The sequence below is a fragment of the Podarcis filfolensis genome (genome assembly GCF_964270895.1).
Source record: "Podarcis filfolensis genome assembly, chromosome: 12".
In the NCBI taxonomy this organism is placed as follows: Eukaryota; Metazoa; Chordata; class Lepidosauria; order Squamata; family Lacertidae; genus Podarcis; species Podarcis filfolensis.
This window is the reverse complement of record NC_139614.1, coordinates 19,509,913-19,528,910: the sequence shown is the minus strand read 5'-3', so window position 1 is coordinate 19,528,910 and position 18,998 is coordinate 19,509,913. Positions and strand designations below refer to the sequence as shown.

Genomic DNA, 18,998 nt, shown 5'->3' with positions numbered 1-18,998 from the left:
CATTTACATTTTTAAATGGGTATCATGCTTGCTCTTATGCAATAGAATGATGACCTAATGCCAAACTTCCCTGTTGAAATCGTGCTCTGCTGTTACATTGAAAAAAAATGTGTTGAGTGACCGCTCTCCTTCCTCCAAACACGAACTGGATATATACTCTAATTCTTCAAAGCATATTTCAAGAATATGCACATGAGAGTAGCAGTTAATGCATTCCATTTCAAAAGTTCAAGGAGGAGAGAGGGCAGCTGAACCAGTGTGGGATTTTTGTCTCTGCCTTTGGGCACTCAACTTAACTCACCTCTCCTTCCTTGTAGAACTGCTGTCAGTCGTAGGCACCATATCCACATCTATTGAAGTTCCACCAGGGATCTTTCCCCTTTAATTTTATTGCACAGGTTTTTGGAATATCTATATGCCATTTGGGTTTCTTTCATTGTTTCCTTTTTGAGGTCTTCCTGAGGCCCTATGTAGCTCGCAGGGCAACTTTGGAAATCAGAGGTAAATAGTGAACTCAATCTAAAAGGGGCCCTGTGGTATATAATGTGACTGCAGGCATATGTGTATTTCAGTAGTGTGTAAGTTGGTGAACTGTGTATTCATCTGGGTTCATCTGGGCTGCAGAGTTGTGGTTTGAAAGCCCACGAGGCAAAAGGTCACTCTGTTCTTCCACGGGGCTGGGGACGACAATGGACGAACCTCACAGTGGTCCCAGAAGGCTGCTGGAAAGCAGGTGAACAAAGTGCATTGACAATGACTCTTCTTTCCCTTAGGGGTTTTCAAAAGAAATAAAAGTACCAAAAGCAAAATACGTTGGCTATATCAAGGATTATGAAGGAGCAACTTTAATGGGATGTGAACTAAACCCAAGGATCCCTTACACTGAATTCTCAGTCATCATTAAGAAGCAGAAAGAGGTAAAAAAAGAAAAAAAGAAAACCAAATGTTTATTTTCTTTTATTATTTTTTAAAACACAAATTACTAGTACCTGCCCCACAAGTATTTCTTAGAGATAAGGTTTATTGCACAACTTTGACAGAGGGGCTTGTTCTGAATAGCTTTGGAAATGGGAAAGCATTCCTTTCCTTTTCTTACAGGCAAAAAATATTGATGTATGGAACGCTATTTGTTAGAAATGGAAAGTAGTGAAGTGTTAATTTGGCAGTTTGGTACACAAATGTGGGTTTTCTTCTCGTTGTGTTACAAGCCAGCCTTACTTTATCAGAAGAATATATAAATTGCACCTTCGTTCAAAAGAGATTTTTTTTCATCTGCTATACAACATTAAAACACAGCTCAACTATACAAAAATACAGCAACATTTATTTATTTGTTGAATTATATTCCACCCTGAATTGGCCCCAGCAGCTCAAATTTGATCCCGTTGGGTCACTGTCAGCCCCTGCAGTGCTCTCAGAACGAGACCGATGAAATTTGAGAAGAATAAAATAATTTAGCCAGGTAAAAAAAATAACAGTAATTCAAAAAGCCTGGACAAATAAAAAGGTTTTACTAGAATTTTTGACACCAACCCCCCCCCCCCCGTTTATAAATAGTTTTCTATTTAAGGCTGCAATCCTATGCACACTTTCCTGGGAGTAAGCTCGGTTGAGCACAGTGGGATTTCCTTCTGAGTAAGCATGCATAGGATTGCCCTGCCTGTTCACAGCATATAATGTAGAACAGGAGTGGCTAACCTTTTTTCAACCAGAGGACAGCGTTGCCTTCTGGGGACCTCTTGTGAGAGCCACATAGCAGCGGCCAAAAAAGTTTGTGTGATGAAAAAAGGTCCACTCTACTTTAGCACATATACACAAACAATGGCAGGAGTGGGATTTGAAACCATGACCCCCAATTGGCAAACTCAGGACAACTTTCCATGTATTCCCCACATTACTCTCCACCCATCCCAGCAACAGAAGCCTATGCCAAGTGCTCCATCTTTCAACGACAGAGCCCCCGTGCTGTTGGTGAGGGAGGGTGAAGGGTTTTTTTGTGCCCCTGCAGCCACCAAATTCTCAGGGGTCTTTGGGGCAGGGGCAGAGGTTAACCACGCCTAACATAGTTGTTCCATGGACCAGGTAGCCCTACCACCAAAGGCTGCCTCGCAGCAATAAAAGAGCAGCTTTTAAAATGAAAAGCGGAACATTCTTAATTTTTAATCCGACAGTGTTTTTAATTTGGTGTACAAAAGTCCTCTAATGCCATTGTCCCGTAGCATGGTCAGAGTGATGGGGAGACTACCTGGGAACCACATGCTTGCCACCTTGATGGAAGAAAGTTGTGATGTATAAACACACCTAAGTGAAGTCCCTAGTTGTGGTTCATCTTTAGCTGGAGGCGACTGGTTTTGTGCAGCAGCCATGCTTTCAGTAGAGCATGGATAAGCATCACACTGCAGACAGTGATGTGACTCAAGCCTGCTCCTAATGTGTGAGAAGGCCACCTAGATCCATAGAAATCGTAAGCACCTCTAATGCCCCTTTACTCATCTATGCCTGTTGGTGCAGCACCTACTTCCTTCACCCCAAAAGTATAATTTCCGTGTTACTTTCGTTGCAGATTATTAAAAAGTTGATCGAAAGGAAGCAAGCTCAGATTCGGAAAGTTTATCCCGGCCTTTCTTGTTTCAAAGATGGTGTACGGCAGATTCCCATAGAAAGCATTCCCGGAATTAGTATGTACCATCATACATCAGTTATCATTGGGTTCATTCTTTTTCAGTTTAAACTTGAGAATTTCTTTTGCTGAAGTGACTTGCTTCTAGTTATTCATAACAATTCTATACCACTTTTGAAATAATGCATTAAAAGTAGTTGATTATATTTGAATCTGAGGCTCTGTGGTGTTTTATGCACACGTTGGTTTATTTTTGTAGCCACAGGCTTTTATGCCGTACTGTACAGCCAGTGCTTACTCCATTAGATTTTTTGTGTTCTGCTATCTAGTACAGGCAACGACTTTTTACGCTTGTCCAGTATATGCACAACTGCACATTGTTGCAACGCAGAAGTGGCCAGAAAAGGGGGTAGGCTTATGTGTGTTCCACCGACACGCACAGGGGTCAGGAACCGCTGCGCAAAGTGATCATTGCCTCTACACAGATTTTCAATGCAGTCCTAAACCTACTCAGAAGTAAGTCCCACAGAGCGCGGCTCAATTCTGTAAAGAAAATTCACATGGGATTGTTAGCAAGCATCCAGTTACACAAGAAGCCTGTTTCTGCAACAGAGCAAGCAGCTCCTGCCCCTTCCTCTACGCTGCAGTCCCCATATGCCCCCCCTAAAAACCTTTTCCAGGAGGTTGGGAAGAATTAACGAAAGGCCTCTAAATAGACAAGGGCTACAGCTTGCAGAAAGCAGCAATGGATGCTGTCCTTTGGGATTTGCATCTGAATAAATTAGTGCGATGGGACATACTCCTAAATAACTGAATAGAATTGCAGTTGTTATTCTCCCCAACTTTGAATAGCAGAACCCCGTGCCATACTCCAAACTGTGTTTGAAAGTCCTCTCAGTTTCAAAAGCGGTTTGCCACATAGCCTGGGGAGGGGGCAGCATTGGACATGTAGGATTAGATTATTAGGATTAGATTATTGGATGAATGGATAAATTAGTCAATTTTTTAAAAAATTATTTCTTCATCAGATTTGTATACTGCTCTTCATCAAAAGATCTCAGGGCGGTCCACAGGATTTTGTGGTTTATCCTACTTAGACATACTTGAACATATAATTGAATGTTGGGAGTGTTGACTAAAGCAAACTAAGTGGACTTGGAATTACTATAGCTGTTACTTTTGATTGGTATTTCAGTAAGGATGCAATATAATTCTATGATAGGTCCACACCAACTCAGTTACTTTGTAATCTAATGTAATTTATTCTTAAACGCTTCACTTTTGTTTGCTGTATAGGAGATACTGGCTGGAAACCAAGCAGTAAAGAAAAAGGGTAAGCGTTGTTTTCAACAATAAATAAAGCCTTTTAGAGTTTACCTGTACTGTACCTCTGAAGCATTGATACGTGCTGCACAATTGCTAAGTAACTAAAATACATTTTTAATTTGTGGGTGATTGCTTTTTATTAATTAAAAAGCATTATGAAACTGAACAAATCATACATTTTAATCTTGTCTACTTTTCTTTTTTTTTAAGTAAAGAACCCAAAGATCCAGATCAGCTTTACAGCACACTAAAAAACATTCTACAGCAGGTCAAGGTGAGCATTCATTTTCTTTAAATATTTTGAAACCTTTTTGCGCTATGGTGCGTTGTTTCATGAGTGTATTTTCTCCCCTCTACCAGAGCCATCAAAGCGCTTGGCCATTCATGGAACCAGTGAAGAGAACAGAAGCTCCTGGTTATTATGAAGTTATAAGGTTCCCTATGGGTAAGGCCATCAACTTTTTTAAAAGTAGAGCATCCAATGAATCAGAAGCAAATTGAGTATATAGGCTTTGCTCCCGGAAACCAAGAGTAAAAGAGGGGGGAAACTTATTTATACTGCTCCATGAAATCTTGCACAAACGCCTGTAGTTTCCTGCAGTGCATTGCAACAGTGCAGCAGTTCTTGCATTTATAGTACAAAAGGAAACAGGAAAAGGAAGCTGCCATATATTGAGTCAGGACATTTGTACCTCTAGTTCAGTATTATCTTAACTGACTGGCAGTGGCTCTCCAGGATTTTAGACAGGGATATTCCCACCCCTACCTGGAGATACCAGGAATCAAACCTTTCCCTTAAGATAAAGACTACCCTAGTCCTTCTGTGTAAGTGGAAATTATGTGTAGTAACAGAACTTTGGATAGTAGAAAAGTGTTTTTGTGCTGGTCCCGGGGGGTTACCGTGCGGTGTGGTCTGAGTCCGGTCCTCGGTCGAGGGTCTGGAGGCTGTCTGTCAAGGGCGAAGCGGGGTCCAAGGCAAGGAGCTGGGCGTGGTCAGGAACTCCAGAAGAGCGGGTCAGGGTGCTGGCAGGAACAGGTTTCCAGCGATGTTGCTCCCGCAACCTGGGACTGGGCTGACTGGCCTTTATTTCCTCTGGGGCCTAGGGCGGTCCCGGCCCACAGGTGACTCGCCACTCCTTGCCTGGAGGCGAGCACTCCTCCTGATAGAACTTAGTTCCCTCCGCCTCTCTGCCCTGAGCCTCTGCAGCTCAGGAGAGCCTGGAAGGTTACTGGACCCAGAGGCAGCCTCACCTTCCCCTGACCGGGCTGGGAGAGGAGCACCTGCAGGCAATGGGTCCTCAATCACCCCCGGAGCCAGAGTGGATTCATCTGGTGTCTGCTCCTGAGGATCCGGCACAGGTGAGGGCCCTTCAGGTTCAAGGCCCTGCCCCGGCTCAGCCGGCCCTGGAGGCGGGGACTCCTGTGCAGGTTGGGATTCCTCCGGTTCAGCCTCTGAATCAGATTCCCAGGCCATCACAGTGTTATGTATAGCTTACAGTAACACCTTTGCCCTACCCTCCAAATAATTACAAGTTTTCACTACTGAGATTTTCATCAACCCAAATGATTTAATTTCAGGGGATGGGAGCCACAGGTCTGGCTGGTGGGGGGCACTTACCATGATGGTGGTTTTTTTAATATACTTTTCAAACTGTAGCCCCTAGCGGCAGTCATATCACAACTCTGTCCACTGTGTGGGGAACACAGTTCCCATAATTCATATTTGCTGGAATGATTCCAACTGTAGTCTGGTTATCACCATGGGCCAAGGTTTAAATAAAATAAAAATGGGGGAAAGAGCTCTCACCACCAGCCTATTTTCAGCATGTACATTTTAAAATAGAAATTAAAAGGTCTGTAAGGGCACTTTTGAAACAGGACCTTTTCACTAAAGAAGCAGAGGGTGGGGAGGATGACAATAGTAAAAAAATTCAAGCCTAGGATATACAAATGTTGTAGGAACAAGACTTGATTTTTCTGTTTTTATACAGATCTGAAAACGATGAGTGAGCGACTGAAGAACAGGTACTACGTGTCTAAGAAGTTATTCATGGCAGATCTGCAGCGAGTCTTTACCAACTGCAGAGAGTACAACCCTCCTGAAAGTGAATACTACAAGTGTGCCAATATATTGGAGAAATTCTTCTACACAAAAATTAAAGAAGCTGGGTTAATTGACAAGTAATCAGTCCTTCTCTCATGCAATCAAGATGCCTAATTTAAGAGCAGAATATGCAGTTGATCTTTGAATAGAATTGAAATCTGTGTTTTAAAAAAACATTTTATTTACTAGCACTTTTAAAACATGTAATATAGAAGAGTTTATTTTATTAAAGTTTTTAAATGTACACTTGCATGCCCTTTTGCAGTGTATTCAATAATACATTTTTATTAGAAGTATTGCACAAACTGTTTGGGGATTTGAAAAGGGAAATTTTTCCAAGCAGTGAATGTTTAAGCTTAATGTAATGCAGTATCAAATTGTAAAATAGCTTTTTATTTTTTACAAAAGATGCTAATGAAGGGGGAAATGAGTTTTATATATATTTTAATGAAACACTCAACTAAGAAGGTGCTATGAAAGAAAGAGAAATCCTCTAAGATACAAAAAACCCAGTAGGTTCAAACTTCCTCTGTGAATTTGATTCTTTAATATTAGAGTTTGCAAAGAAAATCTAAATATGTAGCATAATCTGACTTTGACTGTGTTAGGTCACATTTCCAAAAAAAAAACTGTGGTAGTCACAAACCACTTTTTAAAACTTTTGTAGTGCCAGCAAAAGCTTAATTTAGATAAACGATAACCATTTCTACCTTTATGCCCTAATCCAGCAAATGCTTTGTCTGCATAAGTTTTTACATACCTTTATCCCTGAAAAGCCATTCTTCCCTTAAAGTCACACTTGGTCCTGCAGTACTTGGGTGAAAAGAGATAGTCTTGATTTTCACACACATAGGCTAACACTAGATGTCAACAGTCACCAGATGCACTGGCGGAGGAAGCGCACTGCTCCCGGCGGTGCAATCTCAGTGGGGTGCCACCGTGGCTGCCTCCCCCCGCCTGCGCCCTGCCCACAGCACACCCTGCCCCCCGGTGCCAGAGCATGAAGCTCCGCCACTGACCAGATGTGACTGACATACATATGAAACCAAAGCACATGCAGATTTACATGTGCATTTGACTAGCCCATATGATATTCCTTTACTATCCTTACCCAATGGGAATGTCTGCTCTCTAGCTGCTACCACAAATTATTTAATTCTTGTGTTCAACACTTTCTAGATCAGTACTGTTGATACTGTCAAAAGGTTTCATGAACTTCCCCATAAAAGTAGTTTTGAGCACATCCACCTCTCCCAGTTTTTATAGGGATTATTTTGGTTACATTAAACTGATTTTCAACCGAAGTATTACTAGAACATTATTGTTCATTACTTCTGTATTTTACCTACTCGTTACATTAAATATTGGAGTTACACCTTCATTCATGTAGGTGGGGGAAGGAAATATTCACTTGCCATTCAGTTGTTTGAATGTGAGCAGGCAGCAATTCTGCAACCCCCAAGAAAGTAAATTTATTCATTTTATTTTTTTCTCCTAATTTATACAAAGGCATTCAAGAACTAGTTTCATTGTTTTTATATGCGCTGAAATATTTCACTAGCAAAACTGATGTAAAAAAATTGCCAAACAGAATTACAAGAGAAATTTATTTTCAAAATGGCTATGGTAGTGTTTATTCTAAGATTAGATTACCCTTGCTAGGTAATGGTACAAAATTAAGTCAAAATGGTAACATATAAATGCCTTAGTGCTTTATATAAAAATCAATTTATTTGGCTTTCTTATTTAAGGTACAATGATGCAGCTGTGTGTTAGAGTATTTAAGTAGTAATTTTCAATTATTTTGTAAACTGGGCCAACAAAATCACCTCTTAAGCTTGATATCCTGTGAAAGTGTTATTTTCAAAGATTCTTATTGTCTTGAAATTAGAGTCTCTTCTATATTGAGAACATTTGGTTTCTAATTTAAAGATTATTTTCATAGATATTGTGCAATAAAGCTATATAGTACGATGTGTTTTAAAAATGCTTTAAGTGAAATTCTACATTTGTAAAATTATTTATTGTTCTGGTATAAAATGGTTTTAAATTATATGTATAAAATTAATCTTGTGTGCTATTTCGTACTTTGCATATAAAAAAACCCCTGAAATATTTAACTTGTGTGAATAGACTTTCTGACAATTGTACCATCACTTTCAGATGGTAAGAACCAAACACTATGCTATTCCATGTAGTTAATCCGTTTTCCTGTGGACCCATTGAGGGTCCCCCCCACCCCCAAGAATAGATCTGAATTGAAAAGAGTGCAACTATTACCAAAAGAAACTATCTTCATTACATGTTCAGTACTTCATGTGTGTAGACACACATGCAGTTCACAAAAAAAGTTGGCTTATAAATTGAGCATTCCAATTCACCCCTTGGAACCTACTCGTAGATTGAGGACAGCCAGAGGGTAAGCTTATTCATGTTTACTCAGAATCATTGTGTTCAGTAGGGTTTACTTCCAAGTAACTGCGTAAGAATGCACCTTGGAATCTTTTTAAGATAGCTGTGCTACTATCCTTATGCAGTTAAAGTGAAACATCGGAACAAACACAACGGAATGGATGCTGGAACAATAGCACTACTGAGATAGCAAACTAAAATAGCTATCTTTTTCAAAAACATTGACACATTTTATTTCAATATGATCATTTAGAAAACACTACAAAGACTTTCAACAGTTAAATCTGTAATCTGAAGATTTGCTATAAAAGTAGAATTACATTAATCTGCATTTCAAGCAAAAATAAATTCCCATTTCCTGTGTAACAAGAAACTAGAAAAAAACACTAAATACATCAACAAATTTGATGTTTACAAGTTTTAATATAAAATCTAGTTGTTCATATATTACATAAATTTCAACTGTATGTGCGTTGTGTTGGGCCAGGGTGTGTTAAAATCTAAAAGCTGTTTTATGTACAAACATAGTTAAGATTTTCCAGTAATGATATTTCAGCAAATACACTTTACCTTTATATCAATACAACTACTTAAATTGCCAAGTTAAAGGGTTTGTTCCCTAAAAATGTTATTAAAATCAACCAACGCATTCAAATACCTCATTAGATCTGGGCAGTGATTTCTTTTTAAGAGAATTACACATGCGGCTCTTTTTCTGCTTAAAAATTGGAGAATCCAGAAAGATGTTATCTGTAAAAGGGTCTCCTCTTCTGAGCTTCCTATCAAAGCAAAATAGTACATTAGTTTTGAAAGCATTCATGTAATTCTTACTTTGCCTCATAACTAAATTCATAAGCAAGTCAGATTCATAAGCAAGGTTGGATTTTATATTCAAAATTTAATTCTAAACTAATACAACAAATTTCTAAAAACTAAATTATACAATAAATTTTTGAAAGAAACTGGTGCATATCCATTTAGAAACAAATATACTGACCTGCTGAGACTTGGTTCCTTATAGCTCACGCGATCAGTACATCTACGTTTCTTTCGAGGAGTACCTTTTATTCCAGTACTCATCGGTGGGTGAGAAACTCTAGTTTGGATAGAAGTTGATTCGAAATTGGTAATATCACTGAAACAGGGATGACATTTTTCAAGAGCCCTAGATGGTTTATCTGCTGGGAGAAAAATGTTTAAATGGTAACGTCAGCAATGAATAACCTTTAAACAAACCCTCTTCCTGTGGCTCCAAACAACACCTTAATACTGGTAAAGCTCTGTATATGAATTCTGCAGAATGTTAAGTTTATTCGATTTTTAAGATGACAATAACCAATATTCATGATAAAACCAGACTTGGCTCTTGCTGGAAAACAACAATTGATTTCAAACCATGCCTGCAAATGGGAGTTCAAAGGGTGATTGGTGGTTACCAGGAAATCCTTTGAACTTCCAAAGTTTGCCTGTGGGAGGTGGGGGAATTGAGGATCTGGCCCACATGCTGCTTTGCCACCTTTTACAGGTTATAAGACTAAAATGTGTGCAAATTATGTGTTTTCTTTTAGTCATTTTTTCATAGCTTATGATGTGCAAATCAATCAGGAAAAGGAGTATGGCTATTCTTTCTCCCTCTGGGAAGCTCCAGAGGGTGAGTGCTCTTCACTGGGAGACAAAATGTAAGAACATGAGCATGTTTGTGTCTAGTTCATTGGTTTTCCACCAGTGTGCTATGGAACCATGGACTTGAGGAACATTTAGGGGAGCCCTGGGGGCCATTCTTTCATTAACTTGCAGCCTGTATCTTCCTGCATTATGTCTTTCTTTCTGGGGAATGTTTAGGGGAGCCGGCAGATTTAACTTGCAGCTCATTATCTTCCTGAAATAAAAGTGGCAAATAAAGTGAAGACACTTTTGCATGACTGCTTATCTTCTTAGAGAATCTCCCCCAACAAAAATCCTCCCCAGCTTCAGTAACTAACAGTTCCATAGTTTTACACAGAGGGCATGAGAAATGCAAGAAAATAGCAAAGTAGCTTGATGGTGTGTGTGCCTGGATGTGTGTTCTATGAGGAAGGATTTAAAAATAACCCTAAAAATGAGGAGTGTCTTTTGTTTCTCACTCCTTCTACCTCCAACATCCCTCCCCCCTCTTCTTCTCTACCCCCCCCCCGGCAACCCCCCCTTTATGGGGACAGGGAGAATGTTGCAGGAAAGGAGCATGTCTGAATGTGTGTCCTGTGCTGTATTTCTCGGTTTCCTTCCCCATGATGACAAGATATTTCTGCTTCTGATCTTAATCTGGTATTGCCCTCTGTGTCCCACCCCCCATTATGTGCATGCTAATTTCAGGGAAGGCAGACACGGGTTGCCAGGTGGGGTACGTCAGCTCAGCCCTGCAGAGCAGTGGCATTGCTTTGGTGCGCTCCCACTTACATGCGCACCAAAAATTGTGCCAAACAGGGCTGGGGGCAGAATGAGAAAATCCCCACTTATGTGCATCCTGTAACAATCCCAGTCCAAGTGGATTCCACAGCGGAGCCACAGAAAGAATGTGGTTGGTGAAGGGAGCTGTGGACTCAAGAAGGTTGAAAACCGCTGGTCTAGTTAGCCCTCTTCCTGGCAATTCTAAAGTGGAGAAAAACTACAGGAAATATCCGGTTATGGCATTCCATTTCTGCAAAGGAATTCCACTTGAGCAAATTAGATTTATCCTTTTTGCAGCCAAAGAAAGAGAAATCCTATTGTGTTTGATCAAATTTAGATTTCCAAACTTTTCAGAGTTAGCTGTCGGTATCTCTATGCTTATTCACATACAGATTTTTTCAAAACAAAATTATAACTTACTTTCAACATTTTCCTTATCTGCAGAATTATCAGATTTTTTAGTATTCCTGTTTTCCCCCTCAGGACTACTGCCATGCTGTTCATTCACAGCGTTCTTTGATTGTTGCCTTGTGTGTCTTGGGCTGCCATCAGTTGTGCACTCTAAGCTTTTCCTGGATTTTTTCATGCAAGGCACATACTGACTATCATCAGAGTCCTCTTCTGAAGCAAATGATTCGTTACAAGAAGTTTCTGTTTCTTCTCCATTATTTTTTTCTTGGATGTTATTTTCTTCAACTTTGTTTTGTCGGAAAGGTGTGATATGGACACACTCCTCAAAAACAAAATCATAAGCATCATTGGAACCAGTTGATCTATCTGTTTTTTCTTTGGAACAGCACTTCCTATTATGGCTTCTCTCTTTTCTGGACCTTGTCCTGGATCTAGTTTTTGTTTCCAATTTTCTTTTCTGGTCTCTCTCTTTGTGTGTTTGAGAACCTCCAACAATTTTAAAATCAGTTTGTTTGGGGGCTGCTGTTGGGGTATTTGATTCAGGTAACATATTAGGCTGTTCCAAAGTTTTGTCTGTGTTTATCTTATGTTTCTCTTGAGAAACGTAAGTTTCTTCATATTGTTCATTATTTTTCACCAAGCCTGACTCAGGGCCAGGTTCATCTTGTTGGCAACATACTGTTATCTGCTCAAGTACTTCCGGACTGCTACCATCAGATACATCAAATGGATACTGAGTTTTGATCCTGGAGTAGTGACGACGGATAGATACATTTTTTAGTAAGCTACTTTCAAATTGCATCTTCTCTTCATTTCTGTTCTCATACTCCATATGACAGTGGGAACTACTTTGCCAACCTGGTAATTTAAAATAATGTGTCAATTCTGCAGGGAAGCTTAAAAATACATACATTAAAGCTTTACGTAGTTTTACTAGAATAGCACAGAAAAAAATTAGATGCTAAATATGGTTAGTAAGGTTTGGCAGATTGGTCCATCAGATTGAACAGTTATAACGAACAGTTTTAATAATAAAAACATTATTATTATTATTAATTATAATACTGATATAGCAGAAGTAGACATCGTTTACCAATAATGCCTGTGCATAGAGAAGTACAACAGAAATCTGTGAACCTGCTCTGTTTCCACAAGCAAAGGTAATTGTATCAGGTCATTTGCCAAAGCTGTGCAGAGTGGGAAACAGAACTGTAGAACTGAGTCCTGTGAGAATCGGTTGATTATGCCAAATCTATATGTACATTTATGTCCCACTATCTCATGCCTGAGTATTAAAGGCAGCAAATTTGACTTAAAATGTTTAATTAAAAATGTATTATGGTTGCAAACCAGTTGATATCCTTCTGTCAAATCTTTGATCCAACAGAGCCTTCTGTCAGCAGAACAGAGATTAAGGCAATTGTAAATGAATCTTCCCCAGCATCCCCAATTCCACTGCTACCTGCTCTGGAGGCAGGGGGACTCTTCAGACCTTGGGCTGAGGGGCTGCCTCACTGAAGATTGCCTCAATCCCTGTTCCACTGACAGGAGGCTTTGCTAAATTAAGAGCCTTCTGTCAGCAGAGGGACACCTTTCATAAAAAGTGGTTATGGAACATAGCAAGGAAATAGCTTTGCACAAGATTATGAAACTTCTTTGATGTTATGCTGCTACCTGTGACCAGAATCCAAACAGCTACTTTAGGTGCTCCTAAGACAGGAAAGGTATACTCCTCGCTCCCACTGCAATAAGCAAACCTTCAAGTAATACTGTAATCTGCTTTTAAAATCCACTCAGCTTCAAAGAAGCACGTGGTTTAAGAAACAGAATATAAGGTATGCAGAATTAGCAGCGGTTCTTTAGAACCCAGCCAATGCTCTTTAATAGTAAAGCCTCTGACCCATGTTTAGAATCTTAAATGCGGGATTACCTACCTGTATCCTTCTTTGATGTTGAAAAAACATCTTCAGTCATAACATCTCGCTGAGAATCAGCTGCAACATCTGAATAATTTGTATCTGTATTATCCTTTAATTCTGTTCCAGATGTTTTATCTTGCTTGCTTGCATCCACAGAAAGGATATGCCTTAGATGTGCCCTAAAGGGGGGGGGGGGGAGGTGAAATTCAATGAATTATTTTAAGAGCAGATTCTCATACAGCAGTTTTGGTACACACACCCCGCAAGAAAAACTAAGGGTTTCCTAAATTAAAACTGAATGAGAACCTTCACTCTTGTAAACAAAGGTATATTCCAGGAATATGCACTTGAGAATGAAATACAAAGCTACTTGGCAGTTAGTTTTCTCAACTTCAAATTGGCTTTGGACAGGGGAAAATGTTTTGATTAAAAACTGCATTAAAACATGCTTTCTAAGAAACATTCCTGTTCAAAAGTGCTGTGCTTGGTGGTAAAGTACAGTTGTTCTAAAGAAATAACACTGTCAGAAACTGCTAAAATATGCCTCCTGTTGTGATCTTCATAACTCCACCCTCTCTGGGGAAACATGGAACAAAATTTCGCTTCACCCATGCAGGCTAACCATTGCTTTCTCCTAGACAGGAAGGGATGTACGAGGGCTTCCTGTCTCAGTGGTGCTTGGTTAAGAGTGAGCCTTGTGTTTCTGGTCCTGCTCTTTGATCTTGCCTCTTGGGTTTTGCTTCCTGGTTTGCCAGATTGCTCTTTGGTCCTGACTCATTGGCCCACACTCAGTCAAAACTCCAGCCCACGGGCCAACCCTGATGATTACTGGTACTTATGGAGAAAATATGGTTGCAGAATATGCTGAATCATAATTTCAGATCTATGCAAACATTTTTGAGCTTGGCATTGTTAACTGGTCATTTGGCAATTTTCTCAATTCTAATCATTTTATTTCATAATTGAGAGACAAAAGGCATCTAAGCTCTTCTCTCACACCCTGCATTTTCCACTTTTGGATTGTCCTCATCACATACTTTTGACTCAGTGCTTTAATAACATGGACTATAATCTTTAGTACATATATTCATGGAACAGTTTTCATAATCAAATATATAGGCTTTTTAGAGAAGAGCTCTTGAAATTCAAGAACCGCCAGTCAACATGAGAAAACCATTTTTTCTATTCCACAGCAACATTTTTTGGGGGGCAAGGGGGAAGTGATAAATTAACAGAAACCATTTTCAATTATCATAGTGTCTGTGTATGTGTGTACCTGCGTGTATAAAACACAATCTAAAATATATTTTATTGATGCAAGTTTCTTGATTTTGTTTTGAAGGGAAAAAACAGGCAGAAAAAATGAAATATATTAAGTATACTTACAAGGAATCTTGGCTTCTTACATTGCTAGAATCACACTCTTCAGCACTGGAGGCACTGAGAGTCTGGTTCTGTAAAAATTCAAGATATTATGCTGAAAACTATTATGCTGTATGGACCATACATGAAGCACATAATAAAAGTGAGATGTCTGAAAATGTGGCTCCCAACTACAGCTTATGAGGCAGACTATTGGACAGTAACAGAAAAGATTAGTGTTACCATTGGACAGTAACAGCAAAATATTTAAGCAATTATCTTAATGGATGCAGAACTGATAACAGTCTAAAGTCAGAAAGTAACATACAAATACAAGGATGGGAAAAAGACTTACAAGAGCTGTGTTATATTGATCTTTTGCTGAACCAAGAAGACTTGTTGCATTGAGTAGGTCTTGAACAACTTTAGAAATAATCTCCTTCAAAGCCATTAATCTAGTCTAACAGAAACAAAAAGAGTTAACTGATGTAGTTACAATACAACAGTGAGCTTGTTTGGAAATAAAATGAACAGGAAATAGTGGTTTCTATTTCTTGTTTATTATACAAGTTATCTGCTACCACAGGTACATTCTCAAGGACCACCCTTCCCCATATGAACCAACCCAAACCATGAAATAAGACATTTGAGGTCCTCATCTGTGTGCCCCACGCAAGGTATGTCAGCAGGATGACAACAAGAGAACAAGCCTTTTCTGTAATAGTCCCCAATTATGAAAAGCTCTACGCCTCCAAGCTTGTCTGCCATTAACATTTGTCATCTTTTTGGCAACAGAAAAATAAATACCTTTTCTTTTCCTTGGCATTGGGACTAATGATCTGGCTTTATGTGTTTTCTTTTTGTAGTCATTTGTGTTTTTAGCTGAAGTGGATATTTTGTGTTTTAAGGTAATTCTTTGGATAAACACTTTTAGTATTATTTGTAACGTTTTAAGGGATTTATTTACAGATTGTGTTTTATTCTTCTTGCAAATTACTTCAAAACTCCTTCTGGTTCTGGTCTGATGTGATAAATAAATGTTCTGTTCCTGGGCCCCGCGTGCGTTGGTGGAGCACCCAGTCCCACTCTCTTTTGGGTCCAAAAGGACTCATGCATCGGCAATCATATGTCAACTGTATGCTCCTAAAACAATTGCTGCCTGTATTTTAATTGGACATTATATATGTACAACATGTATTAAGATAAAATACCTCAGAATGCTCTTTTCCTTGTTGTAATGCCAGTTTTCTATGCAAGGCAAACACCTGAAATTTCAGACTCTGATATTCTCTCTTTAAATACAGGATTGTATCTTGTGCTTCCCTCATTTTGCTCTTCTCCTCTTCCAAAGCCAGAGCTAATGCTCGATTGTTTGTTTGAAAGCTTTTCATCAGTGTAGATGAGTTGTCTGGAAAAAATGGAAATAATTCCTAAAATTTCTATTTCTGGGAAAATTTGAATAAAATACAGTATTAAAAAATACTTACTTGCAATTTTACTGTTGACAGATAAGACTTGTTTAGTTTTGCCCAACTGTGCCCATTTTTTATTTCGCCTTTCTTTCATTCGTTCTTTTATATCTTCCAGGCTGTCCTTAAATGACTTTTTCAAGCACCTTTCTCTAGTCATTTTACACCTTAAAAAAATACAAAAACAACTGATTACAGTTTAACAAATATTTATTTAAAAGGCTTTCTTACCAATATAGAAAAATGAACTCTTTGTCTCATCTTATATTAACAACCCCCACCCCCCAAAATCTATCAGCTATCTGTTATTATCATAAAATGGTACTGAAAAGGTAATGTTTGGCCTATTCTTCAACAGTACATAAAGATTTACTGGAGCAAACCTATTATTTTAAATCATAAATTTGAAAGAATATACTTATTTAATTTGAACCAGTAGTCTTAAATAAAGACTGCGAACTACAGCTTGTTAAAACAAGACAGTCAAAAACACCTAGGAATAATACCCATTTTAAAATATATTTCTTAATAAGATTTTTTATTAACCACCCCCCACCCTCGTTCCCTTCAGTATACTGTAGGGCAACAGTGTTCCCATATATAGACACTGCTTTTTTTAAAAAAAGCAAAGAAAAAGAGATATCAGACCCTAACCACTTAATGTTTTTGCTTTTTGTTTTTACAAACAAGCGGTGTATAAAGAAAAACTTACAGAGCACAATTGCTGCTCTTGTTATTATTAAACTAAACAACAATCTGACTTTTAGAAGACATCTGTAGGCAGCCCTGTTTAGGAAAGTTTTATGTTTGATGTTTTATTGCTTTTAATATTCTGTTGGGAGCCTCCCAGAGTGGCTGGGGAAACCCAGCCACATGGGTGAAGTATAAATAATATATTATTGTTATATTATTATTATTATCGTCCATCCCTGAATTGAGCTTCTGGAGTCTATATTCACTGCAGACTCTTTCCAAACTTCTGTCTTCCGATACCCTTCCTCGAAAAAACCACCCCCAAGTATCAGATCCAATTCCATGGATTGAACCTGGAACCTTTGTATGGGGGACTCCCTGGGCCGCAGCCTGGGAGTTGTTTTGGACTCACAGCTGTCCACGGAGGCGCAGGTCAATTTTGTGTCCAGGGCAGCTGTCTACCAGCTCCATTTGGTACGCAGGCTGAGACCCTATCTGCCTGCAGACTGACTCGCCAGAGTGGTACACGCTCTGGTTATCTCCTGCTTGAACTACTGCAATGCGCTCTATGTGGGGCTACCTTTGAAGGTGACGCGGAAACTACAACTAATCCAGAATGCGGCAGCTAGACTGGTGACTGGGAGTGGCCGCCGAGACCACATAACAGACCTACATTGGCTCCCAGTACCTTTCCAAGCACAATTCAAAGTGTCGGTGCTGATCTTTAAAACCCTAAACAGCCTCGGTCCAGTATACCTGAAGGAGCATCTTCACCCCCATCATTCTGCCTGGACACTGAGGTCCAGCACTGAGGGCCTTCTGGCGGTTCCGTCACTGCGAAAAGTGAGGTTACAGGGAAACAGGCAGAGCGCCTTCTCAGTAGTTGCTCTCGCCCTCCCATCAGATGTCAAGGAAATAAACAACTATCTGACTTTTAGAAGACATCTGCAGATAACCCTGTTTAGAGAAGTTTTTAATGCTTTATGTTTTATCACTTTTTAATGTTCCTCAGAGGGACGTGGGTGGCGCTGTGGGATAAACCACAGAGCCTAGGACTTGCCGATCAGAAGGTCAGCGGTTCGAATCCCCGCGACGGGGTGAGCTCCCATTGCTTGGTCCCTGCTCCTGCCAACCTAGCAGTTTGAAAGCACGTCAAAGTGCAAGTAGATAACTAGGTACCGCTCCGGCGGGATGATAAATGGCGCTTCCGTGCGCTGCTCTGGTTCGCCAGAAGCAGCTTAGTCATGCTGGCCACATGACCCGGAAGCTGTACGCCGGCTCCCTTGGCCAGTAAAGCGAGATGAGCGCCGCACCCCAGAGTTGGCCACGACTGGACCTAATAGTCAGGGGTTCCTTTACATGTAATGTTCCCCAGAGTGGCAGGGGAAACCCAGCTAGATTGGTGGCATATAAATAATATTTTATTACTACAGCACTATTATTATTATTATTATTGTTATTATTATTAGGCCTGGCGCGTAACGGTCCTGCTTCCTATTCCTGCGTTGCAGGGGGCGGGTTGGACTAGATGATCCTCAGGGTCCCTTCCGACTTCACAATTTTCCTATCTGACGAGTGCTGGGCCGTCTGGGTCGCACCCAACCCGGGCCACTTTTAAGCGGCCGCTCCTATCAAATAAGTGTGCTCCAAGAGCACGACTAAGCGCGGATCCGACCCCTTTAGTCAGAACCCGAGAGGCCAGCCGCCCTCGGCAGAAACGGCCTCTCCAGTTTCGGCCTCCGCTTTGTAAGCTATATGGCGGGAGCCTCCATTTCCCCCCTGCTTCCATCCTTTATCGCTCTCTTCCTACCCCCTCCCGACCCGCCGCGAACGGAGCCCTTCAGCCGGGCTCCCTCGCACCCACCCGCCGCCATTACGGACAGAGAAGTACCGCCGAACCTGCGTCTGAGGGGCGCGCGCTCGTCCCTCGTTCTTTTTCCCTCAGCTGCCTTCAACTGCGCGACCGAGTGCGCGCGACGACCCAAAAAGCCGTTAGTAGTGGTGGTTTTTTTGTGTGTGTGTCTGTGTCTTTCAGGCGACGACTTCGTTCAAAATTCTCCGCGGCGCTTCCCGATTGGCCGGCTTGCTCCCAGCTGAGCGGCGTCGTCGTTTCGTCATCGCGCATTTCCTCCTCCTCTTTTGTTTCCGCCTTCTTTCTACGGACCTGTGGGTGGAGCTCTAGCCTTGTTTTCATCTTTCGCTCCGTTCTCAACGCCGCAAAGTGGGGCGGGCACGGCGCTCTGATTGACGCGCGG

General features: G+C 40.4%; 2 protein-coding genes across 8 annotated transcripts in view; one reads left to right on the top strand and one right to left on the bottom strand.

Moving 5' to 3' along the window:
• KAT2B (lysine acetyltransferase 2B) overlaps positions 1 to 8,167 on the top strand; it is a 42,475-nt gene extending 34,308 nt beyond the window's left edge. For 2 of the 3 annotated variants that reach the window (XM_083577741.1, XM_083577740.1), the window contains exons 13-18: positions 774 to 917; positions 2,564 to 2,678; positions 3,917 to 3,953; positions 4,157 to 4,220; positions 4,307 to 4,391; positions 5,938 to 8,167. In XM_083577741.1, coding sequence (XP_083433867.1) covers positions 774 to 917; positions 2,564 to 2,678; positions 3,917 to 3,953; positions 4,157 to 4,220; positions 4,307 to 4,391; positions 5,938 to 6,131 — 639 coding nt within the window. In that variant the 3' untranslated portion in view covers positions 6,132 to 8,167. The remainder of the gene's footprint in view (positions 1 to 773; positions 918 to 2,563; positions 2,679 to 3,916; positions 3,954 to 4,156; positions 4,221 to 4,306; positions 4,392 to 5,937) is intronic. The other variant, XM_083577742.1, reaches the window with a different exon arrangement.
• A 503-nt stretch (positions 8,168 to 8,670) lies between these two features.
• On the bottom strand, positions 8,671 to 18,786 carry SGO1 (shugoshin 1). 5 transcript variants are annotated; one of them, XM_083578020.1, is made up of 9 exons: positions 18,643 to 18,786; positions 16,069 to 16,217; positions 15,793 to 15,989; positions 14,937 to 15,041; positions 14,606 to 14,673; positions 13,235 to 13,398; positions 11,310 to 12,158; positions 9,460 to 9,643; positions 8,671 to 9,241 (listed from the first exon to the last, which is right to left on the bottom strand). In XM_083578020.1, the coding sequence occupies exons 2-9, from the start codon at positions 16,208 to 16,210 to the stop codon at positions 9,100 to 9,102; spliced, it is 1,851 nt and encodes a 616-aa protein (XP_083434146.1). In that variant the 5' UTR covers positions 16,211 to 16,217; positions 18,643 to 18,786; the 3' UTR covers positions 8,671 to 9,099. The 5 variants fall into 5 exon arrangements, with proteins under 5 accessions (XP_083434146.1, XP_083434149.1, XP_083434148.1 ...); XM_083578023.1 differs by having other exon boundaries at positions 9,460 to 9,640; XM_083578022.1 differs by having other exon boundaries at positions 18,608 to 18,644.
• Positions 18,787 to 18,998: the final 212 nt, after the last annotated feature.

Coding starts and splice junctions, on each gene's coding strand:
- SGO1 (XM_083578020.1), bottom strand. CDS start 16,210: ATGACTAGAGAAAGGTGCTTGAAAAAGTCATTTAAGGACAGCCTGGAA. Junction 15,042..15,792: donor AAGGAAAAGAGCATTCTGAG/GTATTTTATCTT, acceptor TGTTTCTGTTAG/ACTAGATTAATGGCTTTGAA. Junction 9,644..11,309: donor AGATAAGGAAAATGTTGAAA/GTAAGTTATAAT, acceptor TTTTTCTCCCAG/CAGATAAACCATCTAGGGCT.